The sequence below is a fragment of the Melopsittacus undulatus genome, chromosome 2 (assembly GCF_012275295.1).
Source record: "Melopsittacus undulatus isolate bMelUnd1 chromosome 2, bMelUnd1.mat.Z, whole genome shotgun sequence".
Classification (NCBI taxonomy): Eukaryota; Metazoa; Chordata; class Aves; order Psittaciformes; family Psittaculidae; genus Melopsittacus; species Melopsittacus undulatus.
In genome coordinates this window covers 27,656,838-27,684,125 of record NC_047528.1, presented here as the reverse complement: position 1 = coordinate 27,684,125, position 27,288 = coordinate 27,656,838, and the positions used below count along the sequence as shown (strand labels likewise).

Here is a 27,288-nt window from a genome sequence, read left to right as displayed (position 1 = left end):
CTTGTTGTAATGTAAATACGTGTTTGTGATGATGCCTTTCTTTCTTTTCAGCTGACTGAAATTATTTTGAAACCTAACAATCTGTTAATACATCACTACTTCCAGTAGTAGGGTTGGAAGTGCAAGTAGAGAGATGCTTGCAGAAGTGTGTCTCTTACTGACAGAATGAAGGGTTGGTTTCAATTGTTATTTCAGTGCATTTAATGGGATTTGGGGCCTTAATCAGTGTGCAAGCAAATATATGCAAAGCAAGATTAGTTAGCTCTGTGTTTTAAATTCCATTCTGTGCCTCACTGTGTTCCAGTGAAGAAATACCTTGACCTGCATATTCATCTGGTGCAAGCAAAATGTTAGACTGCTTATGTGGGAGTAGTCTGTATCCATAAAGACAAGGATCAGTAAGGTACAAATCAGCTACATTTTGTATCATTGTCATTCTGCTTTTAAAAGACTTTGTTGTGACCATATTTGTGAAAGCAAAATACCTCTAGGAGTCTTATTTTGGCTTCTGCAGCCTCTGGTTCTTGCTGATAAGTTACTTCTAGACCTTGCTGGAGATAAGTGTTAGCATTTGGCCTTAAGTTTTTTCCCTTTTTTTGGAGCAGCCTTCTGAGTCAAGGTGGCTGCAGCTCTGCCTTGCACAGATCCCCCTTCTATCTTTTGTTGCTTGTATTATTAGCCTTACAGGGTTTTTTGTGACTGCAGCCATTTTTATGAAATTCATTTCTTCTATTAGAAATAAGCTGAAGACATGGGAAAAAAAGAAACATTCAGCTCCTTTCCTGGTTCAGTCTGCAGAAACATCCTAAAGTTTCTCTTGCAGATAGTGAAGATTTTACTGAATAAAAATAAAAACTATTGAGCATTCACCTCTTGGAATGTTTGTACTGCCTTTGATTCATTAGATGCAAAATGAGAATACTTTCTCATCCGACTCACAATGGTGTAGTAAAGCTAAATCATGTATGAGATCTTCAGATGAAATTATTGTTAAATTATCATTACAGCTGTTGATAGTTGTATGTCCAGTCAGTGTTGCATGTCTCTGTAGGATGTGATCATACTACTTAAGCTACAATAAAGTGATATTTTAATTTGGAATTCTTCAGGGAGTGAAATATTATAAAATAGTTTTGTATAGAATTGTATTCTAAGAGTGTGTTTATTATATAAGCCAGTTCAACTTGTGATTTAAGGTGAAGGACAGATTTTCAAAGCTAATTAAGAGGTTGTACCTTAAGTAGTCCTTCAAAAAAGGCAAAAAGTTGGAATGCTGCTTCAGACAACTGTTGGGAATTGTGTATGTATTAGTAATTTAAGTGTGCTCAGGAATGTTCTGGAGACTGAGGCTGAGTGTCATGTAACAAGTCAGTTCTAGTAAACCATCTTTTCTTCCAGAAAAAGTGTTTGCAAACTGCATGATAAGACTGGTCTCACGAATAGTTCAGTGTTGTACTCAGGACTACAGTAACATGGTTCATCATTGCAGGGGACTGTTCCAGTACTGCTCCTCAGCACTGCTTATTTTGCTAATACAGATGTGGGTTAAGGTACCACTGATGTGGTCAAAGGGATGAAGCAGTTCTCCTATGAGAGATTAGAAACATTAGGACCCCTCAGTTTGCAGGCACTGGGCCAAGGAAGGCGAAATTGCTAAAGTTTAAGAAAATATTGAAGGAGGTGGGTGAAATTTCCTCAGAACTGTTCAGCAAATCCTATAGCACAGAAATTAAGGAACATTTAACTAGCTGGAAATGGTTTTAAAATGGCTGAGAAGTGAACTTTAAACACTTGCTGCTACAGTCAATTCAAAGTGTAAATGAACTTAAAGAGTACAGGCAAACTCAGGGACAGTAACAGAGATGGACTTCAGAATGTGGCCTGGCTCACCTGCTCTCCTTAAATAACATCTCAATTGATATATTAGAGACAAAATACCGGGCTTGATGGACTGCTGATCCAGACTATGAGGACATTTCTTGTGTTATTTGGCATGAGCAGCTGCCTCAGTTTAGAAACCAATTTCAGAAATAACATGCTAAGCTTTCTAGCATATGGTATGATTCAGTTTTGTTAGGAAGCTGGTCTTTGCCAATCTGGGCTATGTTATCTTGAACTGACAGTTGATGGGCAGCAAAGTAAATGTTTTGAAATCAGGAAAAAAGTCAAGTATTCCATGCTAAGGAGGGGATTTAATGAATGCTATTCCTATTTGCAAAGCCTTTCTATGTTTTTAGGATGGATTTTGCTTTTAATATTGTGCAATGAAGAAACCTCTAAAACCCATATCTATTTAATTAAACTACTACAAAGCTTAGCAGTTTTTCATTTGATCTGGATTTATCTTCCAAAATACCCTTTGTAGAGTAAATTAAGTACCATTGAAAAGCATGACATTCTACTGCTAAAACAGACAAATCTTTGGCAACTGATGTTTCAGGTACTTCAGACTTTAGTCATTGGGCTGGTAATTTTGTTTTATTTAAGCAAGAACTGATTTTAGCATAAGTATGTAGCTGCACTCTTGTCAGCTTGTATGCTAATCTCTGGAAAGAGATTCTGTACTGTTTTTCACCAGGAACTGTATTGAGGTCATGTAGATCATCATTAAATAACTGTTTAAAGGAAACTATTTAAAGTCCCAGTGGGAACCACACAAAACTAGTTGCTGACCTAATACTCCCATTTCTTAATAGCAGTGCCTTAATATGTTTTGAATTTGATACAATATGTTGAGTCAGAGTTGTGTTAATGTTGAGAAATTGCACTTTTAAATATTACTAGATTCTATTATAATTGATTATGCTTTAAAAGTGCTTGTGGTATCAAGGCCTCAATGTCTTAAGTTCACATTATTTTTGTGAAGCCTGTGAAGTCCTTTATTAGAGTTGATTCAGAAAAGAGATTTAGAAAGAGAAATGGCATTTGAAAAGTGGCTGTTAAAGGTGCCTCCCACAGAGACTGACACATCACAAATGAGTTTTTTTCAGATTATCAGAGTTATCTTAGAGGAGCAGGCAACAGAAATATGGATATAATAATGCATGTTAGCCTTTGGATAGCAGAGCTTTAGATGCCTTTAGTAAAGCAACAGGATTTGTCACCAAAAGATTGAAGCATGGGAAGAGAGGCCAAACTATCAGATTTTTCCAAAGCTCTTTGCTTAGTTTGAGCCAATGTGAATGTTTTGTCCAGAAGAGGAGGAAGGTCAAGGTCTAGAATATTCACTGTGAAAGATGAGGGCCTTGGCTTTCGTAAGTACTGATGTCACGGTTCATGAAGAGCTTGTGGGCCAATGAGGTATGCAAGCCTGCACCAAGCCACCCACAATGAGATTAAAGAGCTATAAATACTAAGCAATCTGTAGATTTTATTTGCCTAACACATAATGCTGTGAAAGATCCATGTTAACTTTCCCTTTATAGAAATTTTCTTCCATCTTTGATTATTTGCAGCAGACTTCTGTTAGATAGTAGGAAATCTCTGTGAGTGACTGTCTTTAGCAACATCTCTTCTGAACAGAAAGATACCAGTCTCTGTGCACAGCTTTACCTTTTTTTTTTTTTTTACCTTTCTTATTTCAAACTGAATCTATTTAGTTGGTATCAGAAATGTCCTCCTCAAAGCAGTGATTACTCTATGGAGTTCAGCAGTGATAAGGCTGGTCCAGCAACAGTGCTGGTCACATTGACACATATTACCCCAACACAAAGACTTTTGAACACAACAGTTCTTGAAACTTCTGAGCCTTGATTCAGACTCTCTTTTGGCACATGTGGCAACAAATACAGCCTGTCTTTGAGCAGTTGTAAAATACAAATGGGAGTGCACAATGTAAAAGTAAGGCTGAAAGTGGAGCTGGTGAAATAAGAGTCAGGCATCAAGCAGACTGATAGTCCTTTGACAAAAAGGCTCTATTTCCTGCTCCTGGGAACTGAGTGTCTAATTAAACTGCATTAAGTCAGTGAGTCTCCCCACCCTTTTGAGCAGAATTTGGATGTCCTCAGAGATGTGAAAATCTGATGACATCCCAAGTCTTTCAGAACAGTGCTGGGTTCCATCTGAAGACCTGTTGTCTCATGGCACAGCCACTGCTGAGGAGTGTCCCCTCTCACTGTGTTACTTCATGGGTGGCATGCTGAGCCTTTACTTTCTCAGACCAGCTGTGAAGAACAAAGTTAAGATCTGGGACTCCCAGCATAGGAAGGATGAAGACCTGTTGGAGTATGTCTGGAGAAGGGCCATGAAGATGCTCAGAGGCTGGAGCACCTCCTATATGAAGACAGGCTGAGAGATGGGCTTTTCAGCATGGAGAAGGCTCTGGGGAGACCTTAGGGTAGCTTCCAGTGGCTAAAGGGGGCCTGCAAGAAATCTGTAGAGGAGCTTTTGACAAGGGAGAATGGCTTTAAATTTAAGGAGGGTAGACTTAGATTGGAAATCAGGAAAAAATTCTTCCCTGTGGGGCTTTCGAGGTGCCAGCACAGGTTGCCCAGAGAAGTTGTGACTGCCCCATCCCTGGCAGTGTTCAAGGCCAGGCTGGATGGGGCTTTGAGCAGCCTGGTCTAGTGGAAGATGTCCCTGCCCATGGCAGGGGGTTTGGAACTAGATGATCTTTAAGGTCCCTTCCAACCCAACCCAGGCTATGATTCTCATGCAGGAGGAACTGCTATAAAAGAAAATCAGGAGCCAGGAAAATCAGGCTCATGTGCTGCAGTTGCGCCAGTACACATATTCCCTTGCTCAAATCCACTCTGCTAGCTGAAGCCTCCAGTTTGACTGTCCTGCAGCAGAAGTCTGGAGGAAGAAAACCAGCAGGTTGTCAAGGCAACATTATTACTCAGGTTAACAACCTCAGACTCTCACAGAGGAAAAAATGGGAACAATGCAGGAATACCAGTCATCTCCCATTCCTTGTAACTTTAGAAGAAGGAATAAAAGGAATTATACCAGCCATTACCCTAAAACTTGAAGGCTTTGCAGCTTTTCTGTTTCTCATAGTTCATATGGTAGAGACCAAGAATATTGAACTGAAAATTGTACAGATTGACATCTCAGTTGCAGCCAGAATGGCTCCTCCTAGAAGTCAGGGCATACTAAATCAGCTTGGTAAATGCTAAAGACTTGGGTAAATGTGGTTCTCCAACCCACACATAAGAGATGGAAAGACGTTCTTATGTATTCCTGTGAAGCTTTTAGGTACTTTTATTCTGGTCTAAATTTCAAGCTAAAGCTTTCAATTGTAGCAGAGAAGGGAAAGAAAATCAATGAGATATGTCTTCAAAAAGTTATGCCTGCTTGGGGAGCCTGAAAAAGAAATTGTTAAGAACTTACCCACTCATATTTCTCTCCTTCATCATGTTCTGAAGGTGATAGCCGGTTGTTAAATTGCTACCTTCCAACACTTCACAATAAACTCTGGCAACACACTGTTTTCTGAAGATTTGTAAGTTTTTTTTAAAGTTCCTGTCTAAAATCCTGTTACATTTAGATTACATTATGGATGCTCACTCTTACTGAATTTTGTATTTAGATGCAAGTTAGAAGATCTGAAAAATTTGTTACCATGTAAATAGTGATAGTTAATTGTTTTTTCTCAAAGAGCCTAAAGCTTCTGGAGACATCTTTCTCCTGTAATAGCACTGTGCCACATGAAACAAAGTAGTATTTTTAAAGTGCATGCTCAAAACTGAGCTAAATCAGTATTGAATCATATGGCCCAAGTTAGGAAATGTAAATATCCATCATATCCCATTGGCATTGCAGCTATTTTAGGGTAGTACTTGCCATCTTTTCATTACTTTGTAAAGTTGTTCTACCAGAGTGGGAGGAATTCATATGATTTCTGCCTTTTCCTTACCCTTTCCTTTGGTATTCCTAAAATGAGTAACACTTAAGTTTTTTTGGTAAACAAGATCAATTTTACTTTATTTAACAGAGTAAATTTTTTGGCCATAATGTAGAGGAGTTGCGTAAAGACTTGTCTCTGATTCACATCCAGAGGAAGAAATACACTCTGTTTAGACACATGCAAGCAAGAGGGAAGGTGTCCAGAAAGGAAATTGCGAAATGCACCTGCTCTTCTGTTGTTTTTCCCCTTTGTTCATCATTTTAGCTGGGTTCTTCATGTTTACAAACTTTTCTGTCAGAGAAAGTGAGGTTTCAAGTGTGAATACAGAAGGCAAAAATGGTTAACAGGCTTCTGCTTTGGTCATGTCAGACTTCCTCTTGTTTACTTTGGCTGATAAAGTGTGCTTTGCTATTAATTCTGCATTACTTGGGTTTACAAAATTAGGATAAACAGCTTTCCACAAATAAAACTATACACATGCTTCATGCTGTGCATCTGGTGCACTTACTTAATCATGACTTAAATAATGTTTTATCTTTGATGCATGTACAAACATGCTTGGATCATAACTATAAGGAAGTGACACAATATTTCCCTCACGTTGAAAACTGTCAAGTGCTTCTGATGAAAATTCAATCACTGGGAATTCTAGGCTTCCTTTGGAAACTTCATGTAATTGTTTGATTAATGTCAAAGTTAATGTAATTTGTTCAAATAATTTAAGCTGTACAAATAGATTTTTAATTATGCTAAGCAGTTGAGAAAATAACATTTGTACAGGTACTGATTTACTCGGTTGTTATTCTCTCCTTGGTTCTTTGAAAAATGCTTGTTTAAAAATATCTGTGCTTGTTCTTGCTGTTATCTTTTTTTCTCTGTGGGATGAAGGCAGCAAGCAGTATGAAGTGAAAAATAATGTATTTACTAACCGGGGGGGGGAAAAAGGTTTTTTTTCTTTTCCAGTAAAACTTTAAAGTTTCTTTTTGTACTTACCAGACTTTTATATTCCTGTGTAATGGTTGTAAACACTCTTTTATTTTTAAGGTTATTCTTGTGCAAGTTAATCCAGGGGAAGCATTTACAATAAGAAGAGAAGATGGACAGTTTCAGTGCATTACAGGTAAAGCTGATACATTTCTTCTAATATTTCCCAAGACTGCTTCGGGATTAATAACATGCCATTCGTGTTGTTGAAAGTAAAAGACTGACAGAAATTATTTTAAATACAAGAGCTGTTTAAAGACCTGAAAGATTATGTGCTAAGGATCATTGGATTTAGATTTCATTGCCATAAACAATGTACTTTTTCTTATATTGGATGAAATTAAATTTTTTGGGGAAGGGAGGAACATTTTCAGTTTGCAAAGCAAATAGAGAAGTGTGCTGGCAGCAGCTTTTGACTAACCTCATTCATTATGGAGACCTCAAATTAAAAGCTATAGTTGTTAATTTGGTTTGAGTTTTGATGTTTTTTTATTCTTTGCTGTCATGCAGACATTGTTCACCTGTCCCAACTGTAGCTGTGTTATCCCACTATTAGTTTTTCATTATATCTAGGGGATAAATTGTGTCCTTTCTCAATTCTAGCAAGTACAGCTTCAAAATACAAATGCTTCATCTGAACATAGCATCCCCATACGTAATTGTCAGTTGTTTTCTGTTCTGAATGAAAATAGCTACCAGTTAAGCCTATCTACAGCTGCAAGAAATGAGCAGTCATGCTGCTGACCAGAACACTACTTTAAGGTGTTACAAGAGTCACAAGTAATCCATGGATTCAGCTATTGGAACGTTGTTTGTGGGTTTTTTTTTTAATCCTACCTAATTTTTTCTTGATGTTGGCCCAGCTTCAACAGACACCATTCTGGGAAGCTGGAGTAAGTATTTTCCAGCTCCTTTCCCCCCTCTCTCCAATCAGAGAAGAGAGGAAAGGTCTGGCTTCTAGTGGCATAGGCAGGTCCTTTGGCTACAAAATAACTGATTAAAAGGACACCTTGGATTGAAATTAAGTTTACATCAACAATTCTTGAAGTTTACATGTCTGTTAGTGTCATTTTCCAAAACTTCATGCTGATTGCTTAGTATTGTTGCTTCGTTTCAGCCACAAACGGATCAGTGTTGCAGCTTACAGTTCTATAGGGCTTATTTGAAACATGGTGTGTAATAATTACATGACAGTATCAGAGGAAAATGTGGGGGGGTTGCCTTGCAATTCAAGTTAAGGAACAGGTAAAATGTATTTTACTTCTGTTGCACAAAACAGTGAGGCTAGTGGCCTGCATTTTAATTTTTGATTTATTAGATGGGGTTGAGGGGGGTAGAATGACTTGACACTTTCCTTGCATTATCATCTTTGAAGCTGGAAGTGTGTGATGTCCTGCAAAAATGGTGAGATCATGTATTTATAGATATGTTTCTAGCCTTTCATGGTACAGCTTTTATCCTTGCTTGGTCCCTTTTGCTTTCTGAGTAGGCAGCCTGCTATTGTGATTTGATTCAGCTACTCATTTCTTCATGCTTTAAATATGAAAGTGAATGTTAGCAATTATTAGATAGTTGTTCATAGGACTCTCTGGGTGTAAGCTGAGGTATGGTCTTTACAACTTTCCTGAAAAGTGGCGCTGGCAATCTGGGAACATATATCCCAAATCATTTCCACAGCTTTTGCAAACATATATATTGTCTGTTATATATTCTTCTTGTCCTTTCCCCTTCCAGGAGTTGGAACAAAAGCTTGCAGTTGTTAGTAAAACAGTGAGCATAGATGTTTTTCATACCTGTACATTTACTAACCTTAGCACACAGTCTGATTTGCACACACTCTTATGAATGTTGCTTTTCTGGTCTATTCTTGATGTTCCTGAGACATTTCTGTGTTTTGAGTGCTATGCTGATGGATCTTTCTACTTTTGGGCTTCTTGGTTCTTTTTGGCTTAAAAAAAGAAATTCAGTTAGTAACTGATGTTGTACCTTTCTCATTATATGCATTGCAACTAATGAGGAATGTCTACTTTTCTGGTTTTTGTGTAGAGATTTGTGTAAAAGGAACCATTTCAGATGGTGTACAGCATGGGGTGTCAGTGATTGGTGTCATTTTTGCTCTGCCACAACTTCTCATAGTTTGCCCTTGACTTGGCCACAAAATGGATGACCAGTCTGCAAAATGGGTTACAGCCACAGAAGACTATTGCACTGACTAAAGAAAGCAAACTCACATCAATTCTCTGTTCTTTTCTTCACTGGATGCACTCAGTTATTAGGTAAAAGAAAAGTTAAAGATGCAGAAATACTTAATGAGTGTGGTTTGGAGGAAACCTTATAAGCATGCAGATACATTTATTTTTAAAAAGGCATGAAGAAAGCAATGACAGCTAAAATTTAGTGGAGATGCAGTCAGTGGGAGTTTAATTTAGTCATTATAAGGTTTCTTAATACTTTTTTCCAATCTCAGCTTTTCCTGTAAATATTTACCCATGTTTATACCCTTTTTTGACTGTACTGACTTGAAAGTCTCTGCAAAGAATGCATATTTAGCTTTTTCTGTGGTGTACTATCTAAAAAGAGGTAACATTACATACTTTATGTATCTATATACCACTTTGCAAAACCACAGCACAGGTTGCCCACAGAAAAGTGGAATTATGTGCAACAAATATATTTCATATTGCAATTAAATTTTTTTGGTCTTTTATCACACTCAGAATCCACCTTAAGGAAAAGCATTAGTAGCTTCTTTTAAAGCAAAGATTTTTCATGAATTGCATTTAATGTGTTGGTACAAGTGTTCTTATCTGTCTCAAAATGAGGCTTGTAAAACTTACATGCATTATTCACAACACTTACGTACTCGTGATAGAATGGTGACACCAAGCAAATATCTCTTAGTTCCTGATGTTTACTCTCTGGAATTAACTGGTTTTGAGAACTTAATTTACTTCATATTTTGTGGTATGTTCAATATTCTGCAAATAAAAAGGGCTTCAGTTCAATGCTGAACATAGTACAGATTTTTTTTAAGGAACAGAAAATTTTCAAGTACTATTTTTCCAAGTCTGTATTCTAATTTATACTTAGCAAAATGGTGGCTAACAAACACATTGTCTCTTTGGAGTAAGGTCTTACTAAAAGATATCCAAGGAAAAAGAGAAATAAATTGAGATTATGCAAGAATTTGGAATGTTACACATTGATTTGTCAGTCTCACCTCTGTGCCTGGCAAAATCTGGGAGCAGATTCTCTTGGAAGGCATGCTAGGGCACATGAAAAACAAGGTGCTTGGTGACAGCCAGCATGGCGTTACTAGCCTGACCAATTTGGTGGCCTTCTATGACGGGGCTACAAAAGTGATGGACAGGGGTGGAGCAGTTGACGTCATCTACCTGGACTTGTGCAAAGCGTTCGACACTGTCCCACATGACATCCTTGTCTCTAAATTGGAGTGTCATCAATTTGATAGGTTGACCACTCGGTGGATAAAGAACTGGCTGGATGGTCGCACTCAAAGAGTTGTGGTCAACGGTTCAATGTCCGGCTGGAGATCAGTAACGAGTGGTGACCCTCAGGGATCGGTGTTGGGACCGGTCTTGTTTAATATCTTTGTCACTGACATGGACAATGGAATTGAGTGTGCCCTCAGCAAGTTTACCGATGACACCAAGCTGTGTGGTTCAGTTGATACGCTGGAGGGAAGGAATGCCATCCAGAGGGACCTTGACACACTTGTGAGGTGGGCTGATGCCAACCTCATGAAGTTTAACCATGCCAAGTGCAAGGTCCTACACCTGGGTGGGAGCAATCCCAGGCACAGCTACAGGTTGGGCAAAAAGGAAATTCATGGTAGTCCTGCGGAGAAGGACTTGGGGGTGTTGGTCAATGAGAAAACGAACATGAGCCAGCAGTGTGCACTCACAGCCCAGAAAGCCAACCGTATGCTGGGCTGCATCAAGAGGAGCGTGACCAGCAGGTCGAAGGAAGTGATCCTGCCCCTCTACTCTGCTCTTGTGAGACCTCATTTGGAGTATTGTGTGCAGTTCTGGTGTCCTCAACATAGAAAGGACATGGTACTGTTAGAACAAGTCCAGAGGAGGCCACGAGGATGATCAGGGGACTGGAGCACCTCCCATATGAAGAGAGGCTGAGAAAGTTGGGGCTGTTCAGCCTGGAGAAGAGAAGGCTGCGTGGAGACCTCATAGCAGCCTTCCAGTATCTGAAGGGGGCCTACAGGGATGCTGGGGAGGGACTATTCATTAGGGACTGTAGTGATAGGACAAGGGGTAACGGGTTGAAACTTAAACAGCAGAGGTTTAGACTGGATATAAGAAAGAAATTCTTTCCTGTGAGGGTGGTGAGGTACTGGAATGGGTTGCCCAGGGAGGTAGTGAATGCTCCATCCCTGGCAGTGTTCAGGACCAGACTGGATGAAGCCTTGGGTGATATGGTTTAGTGTGAGGTGTTCCTGCCTATGGCAGGGGGGTTGGAACTAGATGATCTTGAGGTCCTTTCCAATCCTAACTATTCTATGATTACAGAGATGAAAACAATAAAATGTAAATCCAAATTCTTGCAAGGCAATTTCCATGGGCTTATATTGATATTATGTAACTAGTACTAAAATGGAAGAATGGAAGCTGAGAGGTAGCGAGCTGCTTCTGAATGTATCCCCAGTAGAAGTACACATACCCAGATACTGTAGTTTGGGTGATCTGGTAAGTCACTCTTCCTTGGATAATTCTAGATCTCTCCTGTGCTTTTTTCCTGGACAATTCCCCTGGAGATTGCACTGTCTGCTGAAGTCAATGTCGTTTGTTCATAAATGTAGCCATAATGTTAATTGTATTTTCTTGCATCATATCCCTGTCTGTTGGAAACATGAAGATTCCCATCAATCTTTGCACTGCTCCCATCAGTCATCTTCTTTGTAAAGAGAACTATCCTTACTTTGATTACTCTGTATGTAGGGTAAAACTTCTCAGCCTGAAAACATGGAGAGTCTGTGTCTCTGGGAAAAAGAGGGGGTGTGAATAAAGTGCCTGATTTAGAGCTGTCTTTGAATCAATGAAGTAATGAAAACTTAAAGGACCAATTAATGGAGGAGTACATGTTTTTTTCTGTGAGCTAAGCTTCTGAAGAAAAGTCTGCATTTATACCCAGGTCTCTGTTTACAGGTGATCTGTAAAGCTTCAACTCTTTGAGAACTATGAGAAGTGAGAAGTGGTTTCTTAATGTAGACCTCTTCCATGGCACTTAAAATTGGGTGAAAAGGCTTTTAAGATTATTTCCTGTGTTTAAATCCAGCAGTGGCTGGTGAAGGGACCTTTACTCCTTGGTGAATCACATTTCTTTATTCTGGTGGAGTTCTAATGACTTAAAATAAGTTGTGTATTTTAATCTTGGTGTTTTACATTTATATTTCTATAAAATAAGAAATGTGGTTGCTTTATATTTCTGTAGTTAGCAATCCTGGATCTTAGTTGCTTTTCCATTGTATGTATTTTAACTGAAATATAGCTTAAGTGAGCTGTATTTAATTTATAAATGTCCATTCTTCTGTTTTTATAAAATATTTCCTTTGGTTGCATAGCGGTTTCACTTATAGCAATGATTTCAGCTCACTTGTGATGTAACTTCAGTTTAAACCATTTGTCAGTCTCTTGCTTCCCAAAGTATCTTGCTAGATAGATAGGAAGGTATCTGTCTGTGTATCCATGTGTTAGACCAAAATGTTTGTTTTCAGAACAGCTCGTCAGTCGATGAAACTGTTCTCACATACTAGAAAGACTTCTGTGGAAACTTTCCTTAAGCCAAAAGTTTCTTCTGTTAAAGGGAAATAATCAGCTACATTACAGTGATTCAGAAAACCTGGCTTGAAATGTATGAATGGGTCTCTTTGTAGAAGTGAATTACTGCAGATCACTCATTCATGAATTCTTCCTATGGCAGAATAAATGAATGAAGATGACTCATCTTGAGCACATTTTATAACAGCCCCAAGTTGCAGCTAAGGGCTATTAAATGTTACTTGACATAGGAAGAGAGACCATGTTCTATATGTCTCTGCAAAGGAAAATTGCCATTTTCATAATAAAATAAGAAAAATTATGTAAATTAGAATGAGTCATAAATACTTCATGCTTTGAAATTAAATGAAGTATCAGTATTAAGGTTAGTCTCTGGGATAAAAGTTAGGCAAATTTAACCACATTTTTTTCTCTTTAAACTAAGGAAAAAAGTACTTCTGAAAATTGTTTTCAAGGAAGTCAAGAGGAGAAGATAATTACATAAATTCCGACACTACAGTAGTGAAACACAAACTTCATTCTAAGATTAACTTGAGCTTTGCAACACCAACTTCTGGTTTGGAAGTGGCCTTCAATATGCACATTTTAGAAGTTGTTTTATAGATGTCTGGTATTTCCAATTACCAACACTCAGTCAGTATTGATCAGCTGTGCAAGAGCATGACTGCAGAGGAGACTTGATTCTCTCCTTTGTTGCAGCAAGATGATAAGAAGAGAAAGTGGCCACAAAGTGTGGTTGCAGCAGCTTGATTTGGAGCTATCTCATTCCAAAATAATTATAAGTAGGAGGTGCTCTTTTTATAGGTTAGAGTGGTAAACAGAGTGCATGAATGCCCTTGCAAATTTTTTTGAACAGACTTGCCCTTCTGCCTTTTACAGGCAGGTTAGCATAAAAGTTGGATGGAGAAATGGCAAATACCCTTCTGGTAAGGTAAAGAAATAATGATGGATGTAAGCCCTCACTGTAGTGCACGTAGATTGCTCATGTATTGCTTTTGATGTGTAGGAGAAATCTAGTCCATAATTCAAGTACTGTTGGCAGGTAAAACTTGCCTCAAAGCCCTGCTACTGCAACTTTCCTGGTGCTACTGCTGGGACTGTGCTGAATTATAGCTAGCTTGGGTATATGTAATTGTTTCTGTAGTCCTTTTTGCTGTAGAGCACAGGCAGTCTTCACTCGTTTCAGGACCATCTCTCAAATTTGTTTTACTGACTCTTATCTTGGAAAGTGGAACAAAACAAGGTCACTTCTCTGACCAGAATAAAACATAGCAGTCCAGAAGGTTGTTGTTTAGATAGGTCTCTGCTTGGAGAGTGGCCATGAGAATTAGCCTCTTAACAGAGCTCCCTCAGCCTTCTCTGGGAGCTGCCTCACTTTCTCCATTAAATCTGATAATTGACCACGTCTCGGTGATCCCAGTCTCCTCCAGCCCTTAAAGAGGCAGTCAGGGATGGAGCAAGAAGCTGTTGCTGGAAAAGCTTACTTTATCATGCTGCTTTTCTGCTAAGAGCAGCTCATGTTACTGCTATGCCCACTTTTTTAGGATTATAAATACTAGATTTCTAAAACATGCTATTGCCAGGAAAAAAAATTGACAAAAGTTTTATTAAAAAGCAAACCAGACCTGTTTTATCACCCTCTGCAGCAGCAAATTAAAAATAAACACAATAAAAAACAGATAAAAAATGAAATGCATTAATTCACATCTCTTTCACAGTGTTGATTGTAGTGTGGTTTAGGGAAAATTTAATTTTCCTGTCATTGATTTCAGTTTAAAATGTGTTAATGTCTTTATATGGAGAAAACGTTTGCCATGGTTATTTTCTCATTCTTCTATTAGATACTTTTCTAACTTTTATTGTATCTTATTTCACACATTGTGAAATATGAATGAGTTCATAACTTACTATATTCATTGTAAGGTGTTCAGTCCAATTTTCCTTTTCTTGTCTTGTTTTCCTGTATATTCTGAGGAGTTCATATTCCCTTGTATCTTCTCTAATCTCCTCTATTCCCTCTTTTCACCACACTTCACGTTCCACACTGCAGACCCAGCCTGACTGTAGGAAGGTTCTGGAGACATTTGTTTGAAATATCAGTGCTTCAGCTGCATACTGAAGACATCTAATTTTAGGTGTCTAAATGTGTGTTTCTATATGTGGCCTTGGATCTAAGCTCCCATTATAACTAGTGAAGATTTAGTCACTAGCTATAGTACAGTCAGTGCTTTTCAGCTGGCATCAGTTTGAACTGAATAGCTCTCCAGGCTCCACTGTCTGTACTGACTGGATCTCCACTTGCTATAATGGGAGTTTGAAGTCCTAACTTGCATGCAGACACATAATTTTAGATACCTAAATGAGATGTCTCCATTCTGGAGCTAAAGCCTGGCTATATTAAGCTGAAATAATAAGGCTTACATCCTGAAAACACCTAATTTGAGTGGTTTCACAGTTGTACACAAGACCCTTGTCTGTCCTCAAGCCCTTGAACTCTTTGAACTCATCCAATTCAATAAGCATCTAGCATCTCACACTTTACAATGGTGGTACCAGTACTTGGACGTTCATGTTGGGAATGGAGTTACAGCCCTAAGTCGCAGGTAAAGAATGCCCCTAAAACTTGGTTTCCATGTCTGTAGTCAGTTATGTCGAGCCCACGAGGCTTTGAAGGATTAGTTCAAACTGCTGAGATTCAGGTGCTACTGTGGGCTGAGCCTGGAATTATTTGGATGAATCTTGTAGGAAGCATGTTATGCTTGACAGGTCTGCTTCTGGCAATAGTATAGTAGTCCCCTGGCATTGCAGTCAGTTCATCTGATTTCTTTTCTCACTATGCTTTTGATGAGAAAGAAATAGCCTTGTGTTATTTGCTTCATGGGGGAGAGGGAAGAGGGGGAAGTTTAGATAGGATCTCTTCTTGGTTTCTAATGTAAGTAGAAAGTTTGTCTCATGTAAGTAGTTAGCAGTTTGAGCTGAATCAAAGATCAGAGATGCTGGAAGAAGAGTTTGAAAAAGGTTTAGTTATTATTTTCACTTAATATCCTAATGTTCAGAATAACTTATAATAATAGCTCATAATGAAAATCATGAAATATGAGATCATTTTCTGTTTCTTAATTGGAGGCAATTTGGTTGATTGAAATAATAAAGTTCACAAAGGTTGCAAACTTATTTTATTAAACAGAGAAAAAAGTTTCTCAATTTTATTATCTAATTCTTTAAAAACAAATGGTGCTTTTATAGAAACTGTTTTTAAGTAGGCTTTGCACTGGAAGGCTAGAACTTTGTGCATATAAGACTTTTTATTACATTCTCTTTCACCACATGTACAGTATGAATACATCCTGGTGTGCCATCTGTTGGGAAATGCTGCAGATTGTTAGACAAGGCCCCAGGAAATTTCTTTATAGTTCCACCCTGTAAGATTCAAGTCATAGTGCTGCATCCTTAATGTATAGCTGTAGCTGTGACAGTATTCAGATTTCTGCCAAAGAATTACTGTTTACAAAGACATAGCTTTGAATTAATTTTTATTTGCTCTTGTTCAGTTTGTACTCCAAGAAGTAGTTGTGGCTGCTTTATCTTGTGGACCTCTGTCAGGCATGTAGTAGCTGTGAAGGGTGGAAGACAGCTTGGAAAGGAAACCAAAGTCTTTGAGGCTGTGGAGCACCATTCCCAGCCATTATTTTTCCAGAATTCCTCAAGGCAGAGCAAGCTCCTCATTTACACCCAGACTGCCACAGCCATGCCAGCAGCTTACAGGACCTGACATTACTCTGTCTTCATGCTTCCTCCATTGATGCTAAAAGTTGTTTTGGAGACAGAGGGCCCCAAGGTAGCAACAGAAAGAGACTAGGAGGTTAGTCTTCATTTCCTTTGTTTTCATCTGTGCAAGGCTGCTGTGTTTTCTGCACAGGTCCAGGTCCAGGTTTGCCAGAATGTAACTTTTAACTGAATGTTGCAACTCTGAATCCAGGGACTTTTTTTTTTTTGTTCTGTTTTGGGATTTGTTTGTTCATTTTTGTTGTGGGGTTTTTAGGTTGTGGGTTTTTTTGTTGTTGTTTTGTTTTGTTTTTTCCAATGGGTGAATCAGCAGCACATGACTGCATAGATATGGCTGTGCATATGTTATTAGGAGTACATGATAATGGTTGGGTTTTTTTTGACTCTTAAATGACCGAGGTTTTGTCAGTTTGCATGACTTACATGATCATGACACTCTTCATTAAAATCATGGTACTATAACTTCCCTTCCCCTTCCTCCTTCTGCAGACATGCAGCAATCTGTTTTACATCTGAAGCAGTTTATTATCCAAATGAAGGAAAGGAAGAAGAGGAGAAAGATAACAAGGTCATTACAAACATATAGGCTAGCTGTGCACAAATATAAACAGCTTCTGTGTAATGAGAGTTAAAGACCAATTGCAAGCATGTAAATTCTGCCACTTAAAGCCATTAAGAAACAGTGTAATTACATGGGGTTGCAAACAAAGTTGGAAGGATCAGATTAACTGGCAGTAAATACATCTATCCACAGTGCTGTTCTTGTTTTGTTTTTGTCGAAGAGAAGCTCTTTCTCACACTGCAAAGGGCTTTCCACTTGTCCTTCTGGAAAATGCAGTTGTCTAGAGTAGGTGCCCTAGGCCAGCATCTAAAGAGCCTCAGATCTTTTCAAGTGATTGTACAGCACCCAGTAACTTTCAGATGGGTGTCAAGGTAATGAATGGTGTTACCACTACTAGAGAAGCTGACTACACCTTCCTTCACATTTAATTAATAGCTATTCTATAAGTATATGGTTTGTCTCCTGTGCCTGTTCCCAGTTTGTTTTTCCAGTAGCCTATTATCCAGCAGTTTCATTTATGCTTTCCCTTTGGTGCTCTACACATGTGCCATCACCATAAATACTGCATATATTGTGTTTCCCTTGGATGATCAGTTGTATTCAAAGGTAGAATGGATGTTCTCTCCAAGGCACCCAAAGAAAGAGCTGCTATAAGAACTATAAATGCCAAACTGATAGTCTATATTATTGCTTCATTAATAATTCTTAGAAGGAATTAGTATGGAATTGTAGTTTCAATAAGATGTAAGTTACTGTGAGTGGGATCACAAGTAGGCTTCATGACGACCTCTTCATAATGAAGTATTGCAACAACCCTAGAAAAATCTTGCAAAATATGGGTAGGTCATTTGAAGTAAGAGGACTGTGCTGAGCAAAGACCACAACAGGACTGTGGGCTGAGACAAAGTCCCAAGGTAGGGAAAGCCGGTTCGAAAAACAATCCAGAAAAGAAAAGCAAACCAAACTATTAGAGCATGTGGAAACAATCAAATTCCTGGGAAGAGAACAGGGAAAGAACTGTTAGGTCCTGGAGCTGTAACTTAATGATACTGCAGCCTTCTAAGAATCAGAATATAAGGCGAAGATGACAAATAGAGAAAGATGAGCCTATGGAGAGTTGTCAGCCTTTCTCTTTTCTCTGTTCTTCCCATAAGTTACATTTAAGATTAGTCTCTTGAAAGAGGGCATTTAGGTGAAGTGCTACTGGATTACATCTTCAGTTGCTTTAATCTTGAAGAGGTTGTGCTCTGAAAGGCACTGTATTCTCAGCAGAGTTAGCGTGTTATGGTTTATGCAGCCAGAAGACATCCTAATAACTCCTTAAGTAATAGGGAGGTACTTAGAAAATTATGTGAAACATACTGAAGTTTGCATTTATTTTTACTTTTTGTTAGGTTTTCCGTATATTTTGTTTCTTGATTGGTGGTCAGGCACATAATTGTTTTGTTCATTTTTTTAAAAATTAAGAAGTTTAATCTTACCTGGCTTTTAAAATCACTTAAATCTGAAATCATAGCTGACTTTCTACTCTCATTTTTTCAGAAGACAAAACATAAAAATTAAGCTGTCTTTCAGACATATCCTTGAAGTGCCTAAAGACCAAGATGGGTTTGGGAATTTGAGGAGATAAACCATTTTTTTTCTTAAAGAGATTATTGTTTTATTACCCCCTGAATTTGATAGTAGGGGGTCAAAAGCAGAATGACTGCACTCTGATGTAGTGTGACACTACTGGCAGTACCATTTTGGGGAACATCTGGTGACTAAACAATGCATCAATGACTGAAAATATTTGATAAGTTACAAGGATAGTCTGAGCAACTGGAACAAGTTAAAGTTCTTCCAGCATGAATGAGTTTTAAAAATCGTCTGCTAATAGAGCTGAAATGTTAGAAGTGCATGTTAGCAAATGCTGAAGAGAGATGCAGAGGGCTGGCTTGTATGAGCCTAACTTCCAGTCATTTCCCTGACTTGCAGAGCAAATGGATACAAGGGGACTGCCAAACATGAGGTTCTGAGATTGACTGTTGGCAGTTTGATCACTTTTTACTCTGGATTTCTGGCCCATGTGTATTAGAAAAGTGCTATTCTGCACAGGTTGTAAATCTGACATGATATGTATGTAGCCTTTTCAATAAAATATTTCTAAAAGGTCTGGTTTTATGCCTACTACAAGTAAACAATAAAACCTACAAATAGGTTTTATGCCTACTACACCCTTCTAATTCTTGCTCAAAGAAAGATTGCATTAGAATGAAGAAAATGTACCTTCAAAATACCATATTTTTTCTCTTAATTGCACTATATGTATTCCCAAGTTTCCTTGCATTCTTTTCCAGCAAAGGCATGACACATAGTAGACCAGGAATCTTATTCATATGCCCGCAGAGGTCTATCTGTGGGCTTTTTTCCTCAGTTCATCCTCTCGCAGGTCTTTAAAATACCATCCAGAGCACCAATTTGCCCATAAGAGCCTTCCAACTGCAGATTATATTCATAGGATTTCAATATGTTGTTGTTTTGTTTTTCAGTTACTGAGCCTTGTCCTCTCCTCTGAAAAACAGATCTGATATTTCCGATGGGAAAGAATCTAGTCTCATGTGGTGACAGTAATTAAATAGAAGGGTGTTGGGTTTTGTAAGGGTGGGTTGTTTTTTTTTCAGAAGCAGGTAAATGTATATTGCTGGATCATCTTGTGCTGCTGGATCTGGACAAGTAGTACATTTGCAGGTAAACATTTCTGCACAGCTTCAGAGGGCTGGACAGAGGTCTGAAGTACTTGGGAATGTGACACGTAGAAAAAGAGGCTGAATGTCAAGTAAGATTAAGTCTATATAAGATATAGCTTTGGGGACATGAAGGCAAGTGGGAGGTAAATAGGAGGGCTAGAGAATAAAGGTCTAAAGAATTGCAGGTATGCTATGGAGTCTTGAGGCCAGATACCTGCACGTTCCCTGTCTCTGAGCTGCAAAATTCAAAGCATAGTAGAGTAGGTTTTGATCTCTATTTCTAAAGAGCTTTGGCAGAGTCAATATAACTTACTCTTTGGGTTCTTTGGGGGTTTTGTTTTTTGTTTTGTTTTGGGGTTTTTGTTCTAAATGGTGGATGAAATAGGAAATAGGAATTGAATGGTAAAGCATGATGCACAGCTAGCCTAGAATGTAACTATACCTCTTAATCACTCGGTAACCAACGCACTTGGATATCTTTGAGCTATCCAGATACTTTAGAAATACTTGGCATTTCAGCAAAGCTGATCATCCAAACAACTCTAATGGCATAGGAAATCTCTATTCCGAAAGTGGTAAAAGATCAAAAAGAACATGCCTTAACTGTCTAAAGGAGTGTTGTTTAATAGTATCTCTGAACTGAGTGTACTGCAGTTATATACAATGCAAGGCCATGCATCAGACTAATAAATTATAGATGGGCATCTCCTCACTTGAAACTTGAGGAGGAGGAAGCAGGCAAGCTATTTGACTTACAAGATGAGTATGATCTCCAGTATAATGTATCTGTGAAGGTTACTATGACCATAAAACGCATCAGGGCAGTTGTTGCTAGTATGGCTTGGAATGTTTAGCAGAATTCTGCAGAGACTTCAACTGTAACTTGATAATTCATGTTTACAAAAGATGAAAGATGATTCCAGGTGTTGTAGAAAAGAGCTATTAAGATACTTAGGAGAATGAGGAGCCTGTTTTATAAAAAGAGAGTAGAAGAGCTTAGTTGGTTTGTCTAAAAATTAGTTTTGATCAGAACAAGTAAGTAAGCACTAGGGATTTAAAAAGAAATAGTTAATGCCAGAGCTGGTTTAGAGCCCAGCTGGATATCAAATGGCTGTGAATAACTTTTATCTAATTACAGCAAACCTCCTGGCTACATAGGAGAGTGGTGCTATGGAACTGCATTCCAGTGAGACATGTATGTGTAAAAACTGACTGTTTCAAGATCAGTCTTGATGCTTTTACGTAGAATCCATTTATGATGGATCTTGATGTAGGATAAAGGGAGAGAGGAATGGAACTACAATTGCAGGTGAATAGCCTTGATTCATGAGGTCTTTTTCAGTCCTTGGGCCCTGATGGTATATCAAGAGAAAATTTAGATCTGCATCTAGGCAGCAGTGAAGCAATAAAAAGGTTTCTGCACAAAGGACATTCTTACTTTCCAGCTTTTGAGCGATTTTCTTGTCTCAGCTCCTTAGTAGAGGGATAGATTGATCCATACATAATGTATGGTAAGGAGCTCTACTGTATGCATGTGTCTTTTCCCTTTCTTCTGGTTTGGAATGACAACTTTCATATGACTGAGCCAACATAGTTGTTTCATCCCTGGCCTCTTGTTTGGCACAGGTAAGTAGATTCCTTACATATTTCTTTCTGGCTCTGAGTTCATTTTGACTTGCCAAAGCAGTGGGTATGTTACTTTCTAAAACGTATTTGATTACAGAGCAAATTGAATTTTAAGAGAAACAGTGCAGTGGCATAGGCTTTATCTTTGTGTCTGGACCCTGCTGACTGCTTTACCATATACCTTTCTTTCTGGTAATACATATTTATTAACATCATTGAAAGCTTTTTATCAGAAACAACCTTTGTCATAGATGCTCTTAATGTTTGAGCTTATGTACCTTCCCTGTGTAGTAACTTGCTTGAGATCTGGAAAAAATAAATCCTTGTTGAAGGGCTTTGTAAAGAGTTCATTGTGGAGAATGAGGGAGCTTTTGTCACATAAACACCAAAAAGACCATATTTTAATTTTTAAATCCTAAAATGAGGTTAAAAGATTTAAATAAATTTTTTTAAAGCCTTTATTAGTTAGCCTGTGATGAGGTGGTTTGTTTTGGGGTGGTTTTTTGTTTGTTTTTTTTAGCTAATGCAGACCCTGAAAAACACTTCTGAATAACTTTCAACAAAAATGTAAGGTTTTTGCGGGAATTGCAGGTGTTTAGTGATCTATATAGCAGTAGAAACATTTCACAACAGAAGAGGCTGCAGGTAGCAACATGGTGCCTTTCTGTGTTGCTGCTGAGTCTGACAGAACATCAGCTCTTTTTTATGTATAATTTTGGGTTAATTGATTTGGGACCAAATTCCTGCAAATTTTTTTGAGCATGAAAATTCTTACATGTTGACCTTAAGTCATTATCAGAATCAGAAGTCTGAATTGAAATATTTAAGTATTATGTCAGCTGCAATGTTGTTAAGAATTTTCAAGATCAGCGGGTTTTCAGTCAAACTTTTTTCCACTGTCTTCAGTGCACTGCCTCTTTTAGCTGCATTCATAGGCTTATCTTGTTATCAGTGAAGAGACAAAGTATGTCTGTGCAACTAACTGTAATCGCAAGGGATCACGTTCAGAGTGTTTGGATTCTTCCGCAGTTGTAACTTCAGAAGCTTTTAACTGCAGAAGCTTCAGGTACAGCCCAGGTCACTCATCAAAAAATGACCTAATCCTAGCAAGCACATTGAATTTATTGCTTCTCCTGTTATGACCATGGAATTCCCTAATGCATGGAATTGAATAAAACATCAGGCTGCAGGGGGGCAGCCAGAAGCTGCCCGCATCAAAGACATGCCAGAGCAGAGGCAATATAGACAGTATACAAATGATGCCTTTCTTTGTCTTCAGAAAGAAAGGCTGCTTGTTTACTTGGGCTATATTAACTTTATCATAGAATCATAGAGTGGTGTGGGTTGGAAGGGACTTTAAAGATCATCTAGTTCCAACCCCCCTGCTACGATACACCTTCCACTAGACCAGGTTACTCAAAGCCCCGTCCAATCTGGCCTTGAAGACTGACAGGGATGATGCATTCACAACTTCTCTGGACAACCTGTGCCAGTACCTCACCACCCTCATAGTGAAGATTTATCCCAAAGTGCAAACAGTGTCAGGAACTTGGTTAAAGCAATCACCCAGAGTCAAGGAGATTAGCTTTACAAAGAGTGGAAACCTGTAGCTCCCCAATTCCAGCAGTCCCCTCACCACCAGGCTCTGGGGTATTCTGAGTTTAGGCTTTTCTCCACATTGCCTTTTAGAGGAAGGGCATCTTCACTTCAAAAAAATGTAAGATTCTAGAGGGGAAACTACATGGGAAAGAAATCTACCTTTTTCTGTTGATGTAATAGAGATTCCTGTAAGATTTAGCTGAAGTCCTGGGTTCTCATTCCCATTTTAAATGCTGGCTTTATATTTTCCGTTTAGAAGCTCATGGATTAAAGGAGTGAAGCACCATTAGCATGGACAGAAGCTTGGTGTGTTTCATTCTAGTTTCTGGTGGCCCATCTTCAGCAGAGGTGACCCAGGTTATTCTGTAGTGTGCTGTTCACAGCACTTCCTTAGACAGGAACAAGCTGTGGGGTTAATCTGCTTCAGCATAGTGCAGAATTTAGCCTACTTTCTAACTGAACATGAAGACCTCCTTTTCTTGATAGTAGGAATCTACTCCCAGAAAACTTCATGTACTTTACTGAAATTGGACAGAAGAATGACTAAAGCAGGCCTGAACCACATATCTGCTTGAGGACATGCTGTCTGTGCTTAATGACTTGTGTCATCTGGTATGAGGTGGCTCCCTGATAAATGTGCAGGAGCACAGAGCCGTGCTCTGGAGGCAGCCAGTGAATCACCCTGCTGAAGCCCAGTTTGCTTTAGATGCTGCAAAGTGTAAGGTGTGTAACATCAGATGTTTTCAGTTTGCTCTTATGTCTCTTTTTTGTCATGTGGTGGTTGTATAACTTGCCTAGAGCTTGTTCCCTGCAGTTTGTGTCATGACAGGAGGATTTTGCATTTCCAAATGTCACCTTTTGAATAGTCAGCTTCAGGGACTCTTTTCTTCACTCATGATTTGAATTAAGAATGTGTAGTAAAGCATTACTTCAACTTTTATTTCATAGTTTAGAAACCTGCATCTGAATGTCTGTGGAACTGCAGTGTTGGTAGAATCTTTGTTGGTGGACTCAAGTGAAAGCCTCTAATGTAGGCATAAAAATAATTGTATGCAGTGAGTCTGAAGAGAGGATTTCCTGTAGGACTGAACTCTCTTTCCAGTTCTGTGTAGTACTACAGAAGATCTTTTCATCTGACCAGAACAGCACACTCCCCTAATACAAGAATTACATTTAAGAGAGTAATACTGCAGTGGGACAGAGCTGCTGGGTGTGAGGGTTTGTATTTTTAAATCAGAAGTTACCATTAACCATTTACCTTCACTTAAGAACAAGATTTAGCCCTCGTTTTGCACCCTAGAACTCTAGCTGTGGAGTAAATGTCATTCTAGATTTACGTAGTTTTCCCTCTACTGCTAAAGCATGTAGATTTACATGTATTGTGGGATCTGGATTATGGGACTCCTGGAAGGCTGACACACCTCATGTCCTGCTAACTTAGTTTTACGTCTTCCGGTTAGGAATGACCACTTCCAAATTGGCCTCCTTAAAGAAAGATTTGTGTGGTATTTAGTTTAGACTCTGCAGTGCTATATGGCAAAAATAAAAGTCTGATTAGAAAACCACAAATTCTAGTGGTAGCAACTGTTAGATGACTAAACTGTAGTTTATCCTGAATATTGTGAATCAAATGGAACACGATTAAGCAGTATGCACAACTATTATATATTAGTCTGAAAAAGTTACGGATCAGTACTGCTCACCATAAGTGCCAGGAAATGAGGCTCTCCTTGAGGAAAGGGTTGAGCAAATATTGGGATGCAGTTAGATTAGAACAAGTGCAGCGTATGTTTCCTGTAAAGAATAAACACAGTTTCATCAGTGCTTCTCTCTGTTAATAATAGTATATCACATTTGACTCACTTTGAAATGCAATGATTTATGGTTCACCTGATTTTTAAATTGGAAGACTACAAGGGAGTGAGAACAATTTTTTGACATAACTCTTCCACATACTTCCTAAATAATTACCCAGAGTCTAAACCTAAACCAGCAAATGAAATGGAGCAATTTAACAATCTAGGCTGCACAGTACAAAGTCCATATTGTATTTCTGCATTAACATCTTTGATTCATTGGTTCTTTTTTTATTGAAGTAGGATAGAGTTATCATGCCACACAATTGCTTCAGACGGAATGTGTAAGAAGTTGTTATTGTTGTAGTATCTCAAAAGACTGAAATCGTCCTCCTGCAAGCTCCCAAGTGTAACTTCATGAAGTTTGCATTGTTCAAAGGCATGGGCTTGCAGTCTATTTTAATCACAAAACTGCACCATGGTCATTGTTTAGAACCAGGTGACATGAAAGCACATTTAACATCTGAACATTGAAACCATTGTCACCTTTTTCCTTTGGAAGCACACGAGGCCATTATAAAAGAAAACTGATAGCTGTATTAATGATAAAGTGCTACAGGAACCTGTCATCTCTGCACTTTGCCTGTGAGAAGGGATTTCACATCCCTTTTTTTTTTTCCTGAATATGTATGTATGGTTTCATGGGAATGATCAGGACCTCGTTAGGATGTAATCTTTAGAAGCAGAAGTTAAGCTTCATAGCTTCTCCCCCCCGCCCTTTTATCCATTAATGATTCCAAAGTCTCTGTGAATGAAACTGATGCTTTTCCCCTCTGCTTTTGAATGGAACTATGTGAATGTTTTACCTTCACTTTTGCCTTGTGTTCACCAGCCTGCAGTCTGCTGATAGATTATTTTTTTAGCCAATTAATATATTTAAAATGATGTTGCAGCTTTGTCAGCTGCTGTTCCCCAGGCTTGATGGCAAAAGTAGACAGATGGATGGGGGAAGGGATTGTTTTGTCAGGATGAATTTGAAGCATAAGGAATATGTTAAATGGACAGCATTGCAAACTGCAGTCTTTTGATTGCCCATGTCCTTGCAGTGTTCACAGCTTGTTCTTGTGCCTCTTGCTCAGCTCAGGCCTAACAGTAAGTTCTGTGTCTGATTTTCTTTTTTGTTTCTACTTGTTTTGATTACATTGCACCTAGTAAATGTAAAACTGCTGATGCTTTGTGATTATTTTTTAGTGCCTGTTAACCCTGAAGTGCTAATTTGTTAGTATTTTCCAGGCACAGCTTGCAGGACAATTGGAGACCAATTGGTGGTGTTGGTTGTTACTGGTTTTTGTAATTAATTGTAGCTGCTGGGAGCCCAGAATAAAACTTTGAAGTCCTGGCCATTATGTAAAAGACAGAGTGGTGCAACTGTTTGTGGCACCAGGGGCTATTGATTTACACTGCAGCTCATCAGTGTTGGAGGGGTGTGCTGCTACGTCAGCTGTGCGCTCTATTGTTTCAACTGCTGTGGCCTTTGTGTTTGACCCTGTCAGTGCTTGCGTCAGTGATGCATATCATTGCCTGTGTGATGTCAAAGTGTGGGTGTACGGATATAGAGCCATAGTTAACCTAATGTGCTGCAGTAAATCCTGAATGCTGTTTCCTCCTGGGGATAACAGTGATTCATCGCCGTTCACATTAGACTAATGCTAAGTATAGCAGTGCTCATGAGCTGCAGTATCCACATAAATTAGTATCAAAGTCATTGCAGCTTTCTAAACGTCATGTCAGAAAGTATTTGGAACCAGGTCTGTTGGTGTGCCTTCTTTCTTGGCTGTAAACTGATTAGCAGTTCAGCTGAAGGTAAATCCTATGGAGGGATTGGGTTGAAGTAATCCTTTAGAATTTAGTTACGCTAATTAATGTAAAAACCTGGAGGATTTGGGGCACGCCAGCCAATCACAATGGTCAGCGTACAGCAAAGGCCAGAGCAGGAGGCCTGCGACACGGCTGAGGAATCCCTCCCGGGCACCCGCTGCCCAGCCCCTGTCAGCCCAGGCCGCGGCCGCTTGTGCCGCCTGCCAGCTGGCGCGGGGCCCGGCCGCGGCCCGGCAGGGCGGAGCGCGGCGGAGCGGGGCGGAGCGGAGCGGGCAGCCGCGCACCTGAGGGAGCCGCCCCACCCGCCGCCACTGCCCCGCCTGCCGCGGTGCGCCGGGGAGCACCCGCCCGGCGGGCCCGGCCCGGCCCGGCCCGAAATGAGCGGTAAGGTGTCCCTGCCGCCCAGCGAGCTCGCCGCGGTGAAGCACAGGAGCTGCAGGGCAGGGCGCAGCGGGCCGGCAGCCCCTGCGGCTGGCGCTTGTGCGGCAGCGGCCGACGGGGGAGAGCTGCGGTGGTTGGGAAACAAATGCGGGGAACCGGAGAGCTGCTGAGCCCCTCTCCGGGTGATGGGCGGCTGCGGAGGGAGCGGGCAGCCCGGGCGCTGGGCCGCCATTCCGGGCGAGCTGGGGTGTTGGCAGAGTTGGGCTGTGGGCGTCGGTGCCCCGGA

General features: G+C 39.5%; 1 protein-coding gene across 2 annotated transcripts in view; it reads left to right on the top strand.

Annotated features, from left to right (window-relative positions):
• Positions 1 to 27,288, top strand: part of FNDC3A (fibronectin type III domain containing 3A) — a 122,709-nt gene that overhangs the window by 38,705 nt on the left and 56,716 nt on the right. Inside the window, exon 3 of one of the 2 annotated variants that reach the window (XM_005155223.4) lies at positions 6,893 to 6,968. In XM_005155223.4, the coding sequence (XP_005155280.2) occupies positions 6,893 to 6,968 (76 nt within the window). Of the gene's footprint in view, positions 1 to 6,892; positions 6,969 to 26,963; positions 27,006 to 27,288 lie in introns of those variants that run through there. The other variant, XM_034073585.1, reaches the window with a different exon arrangement.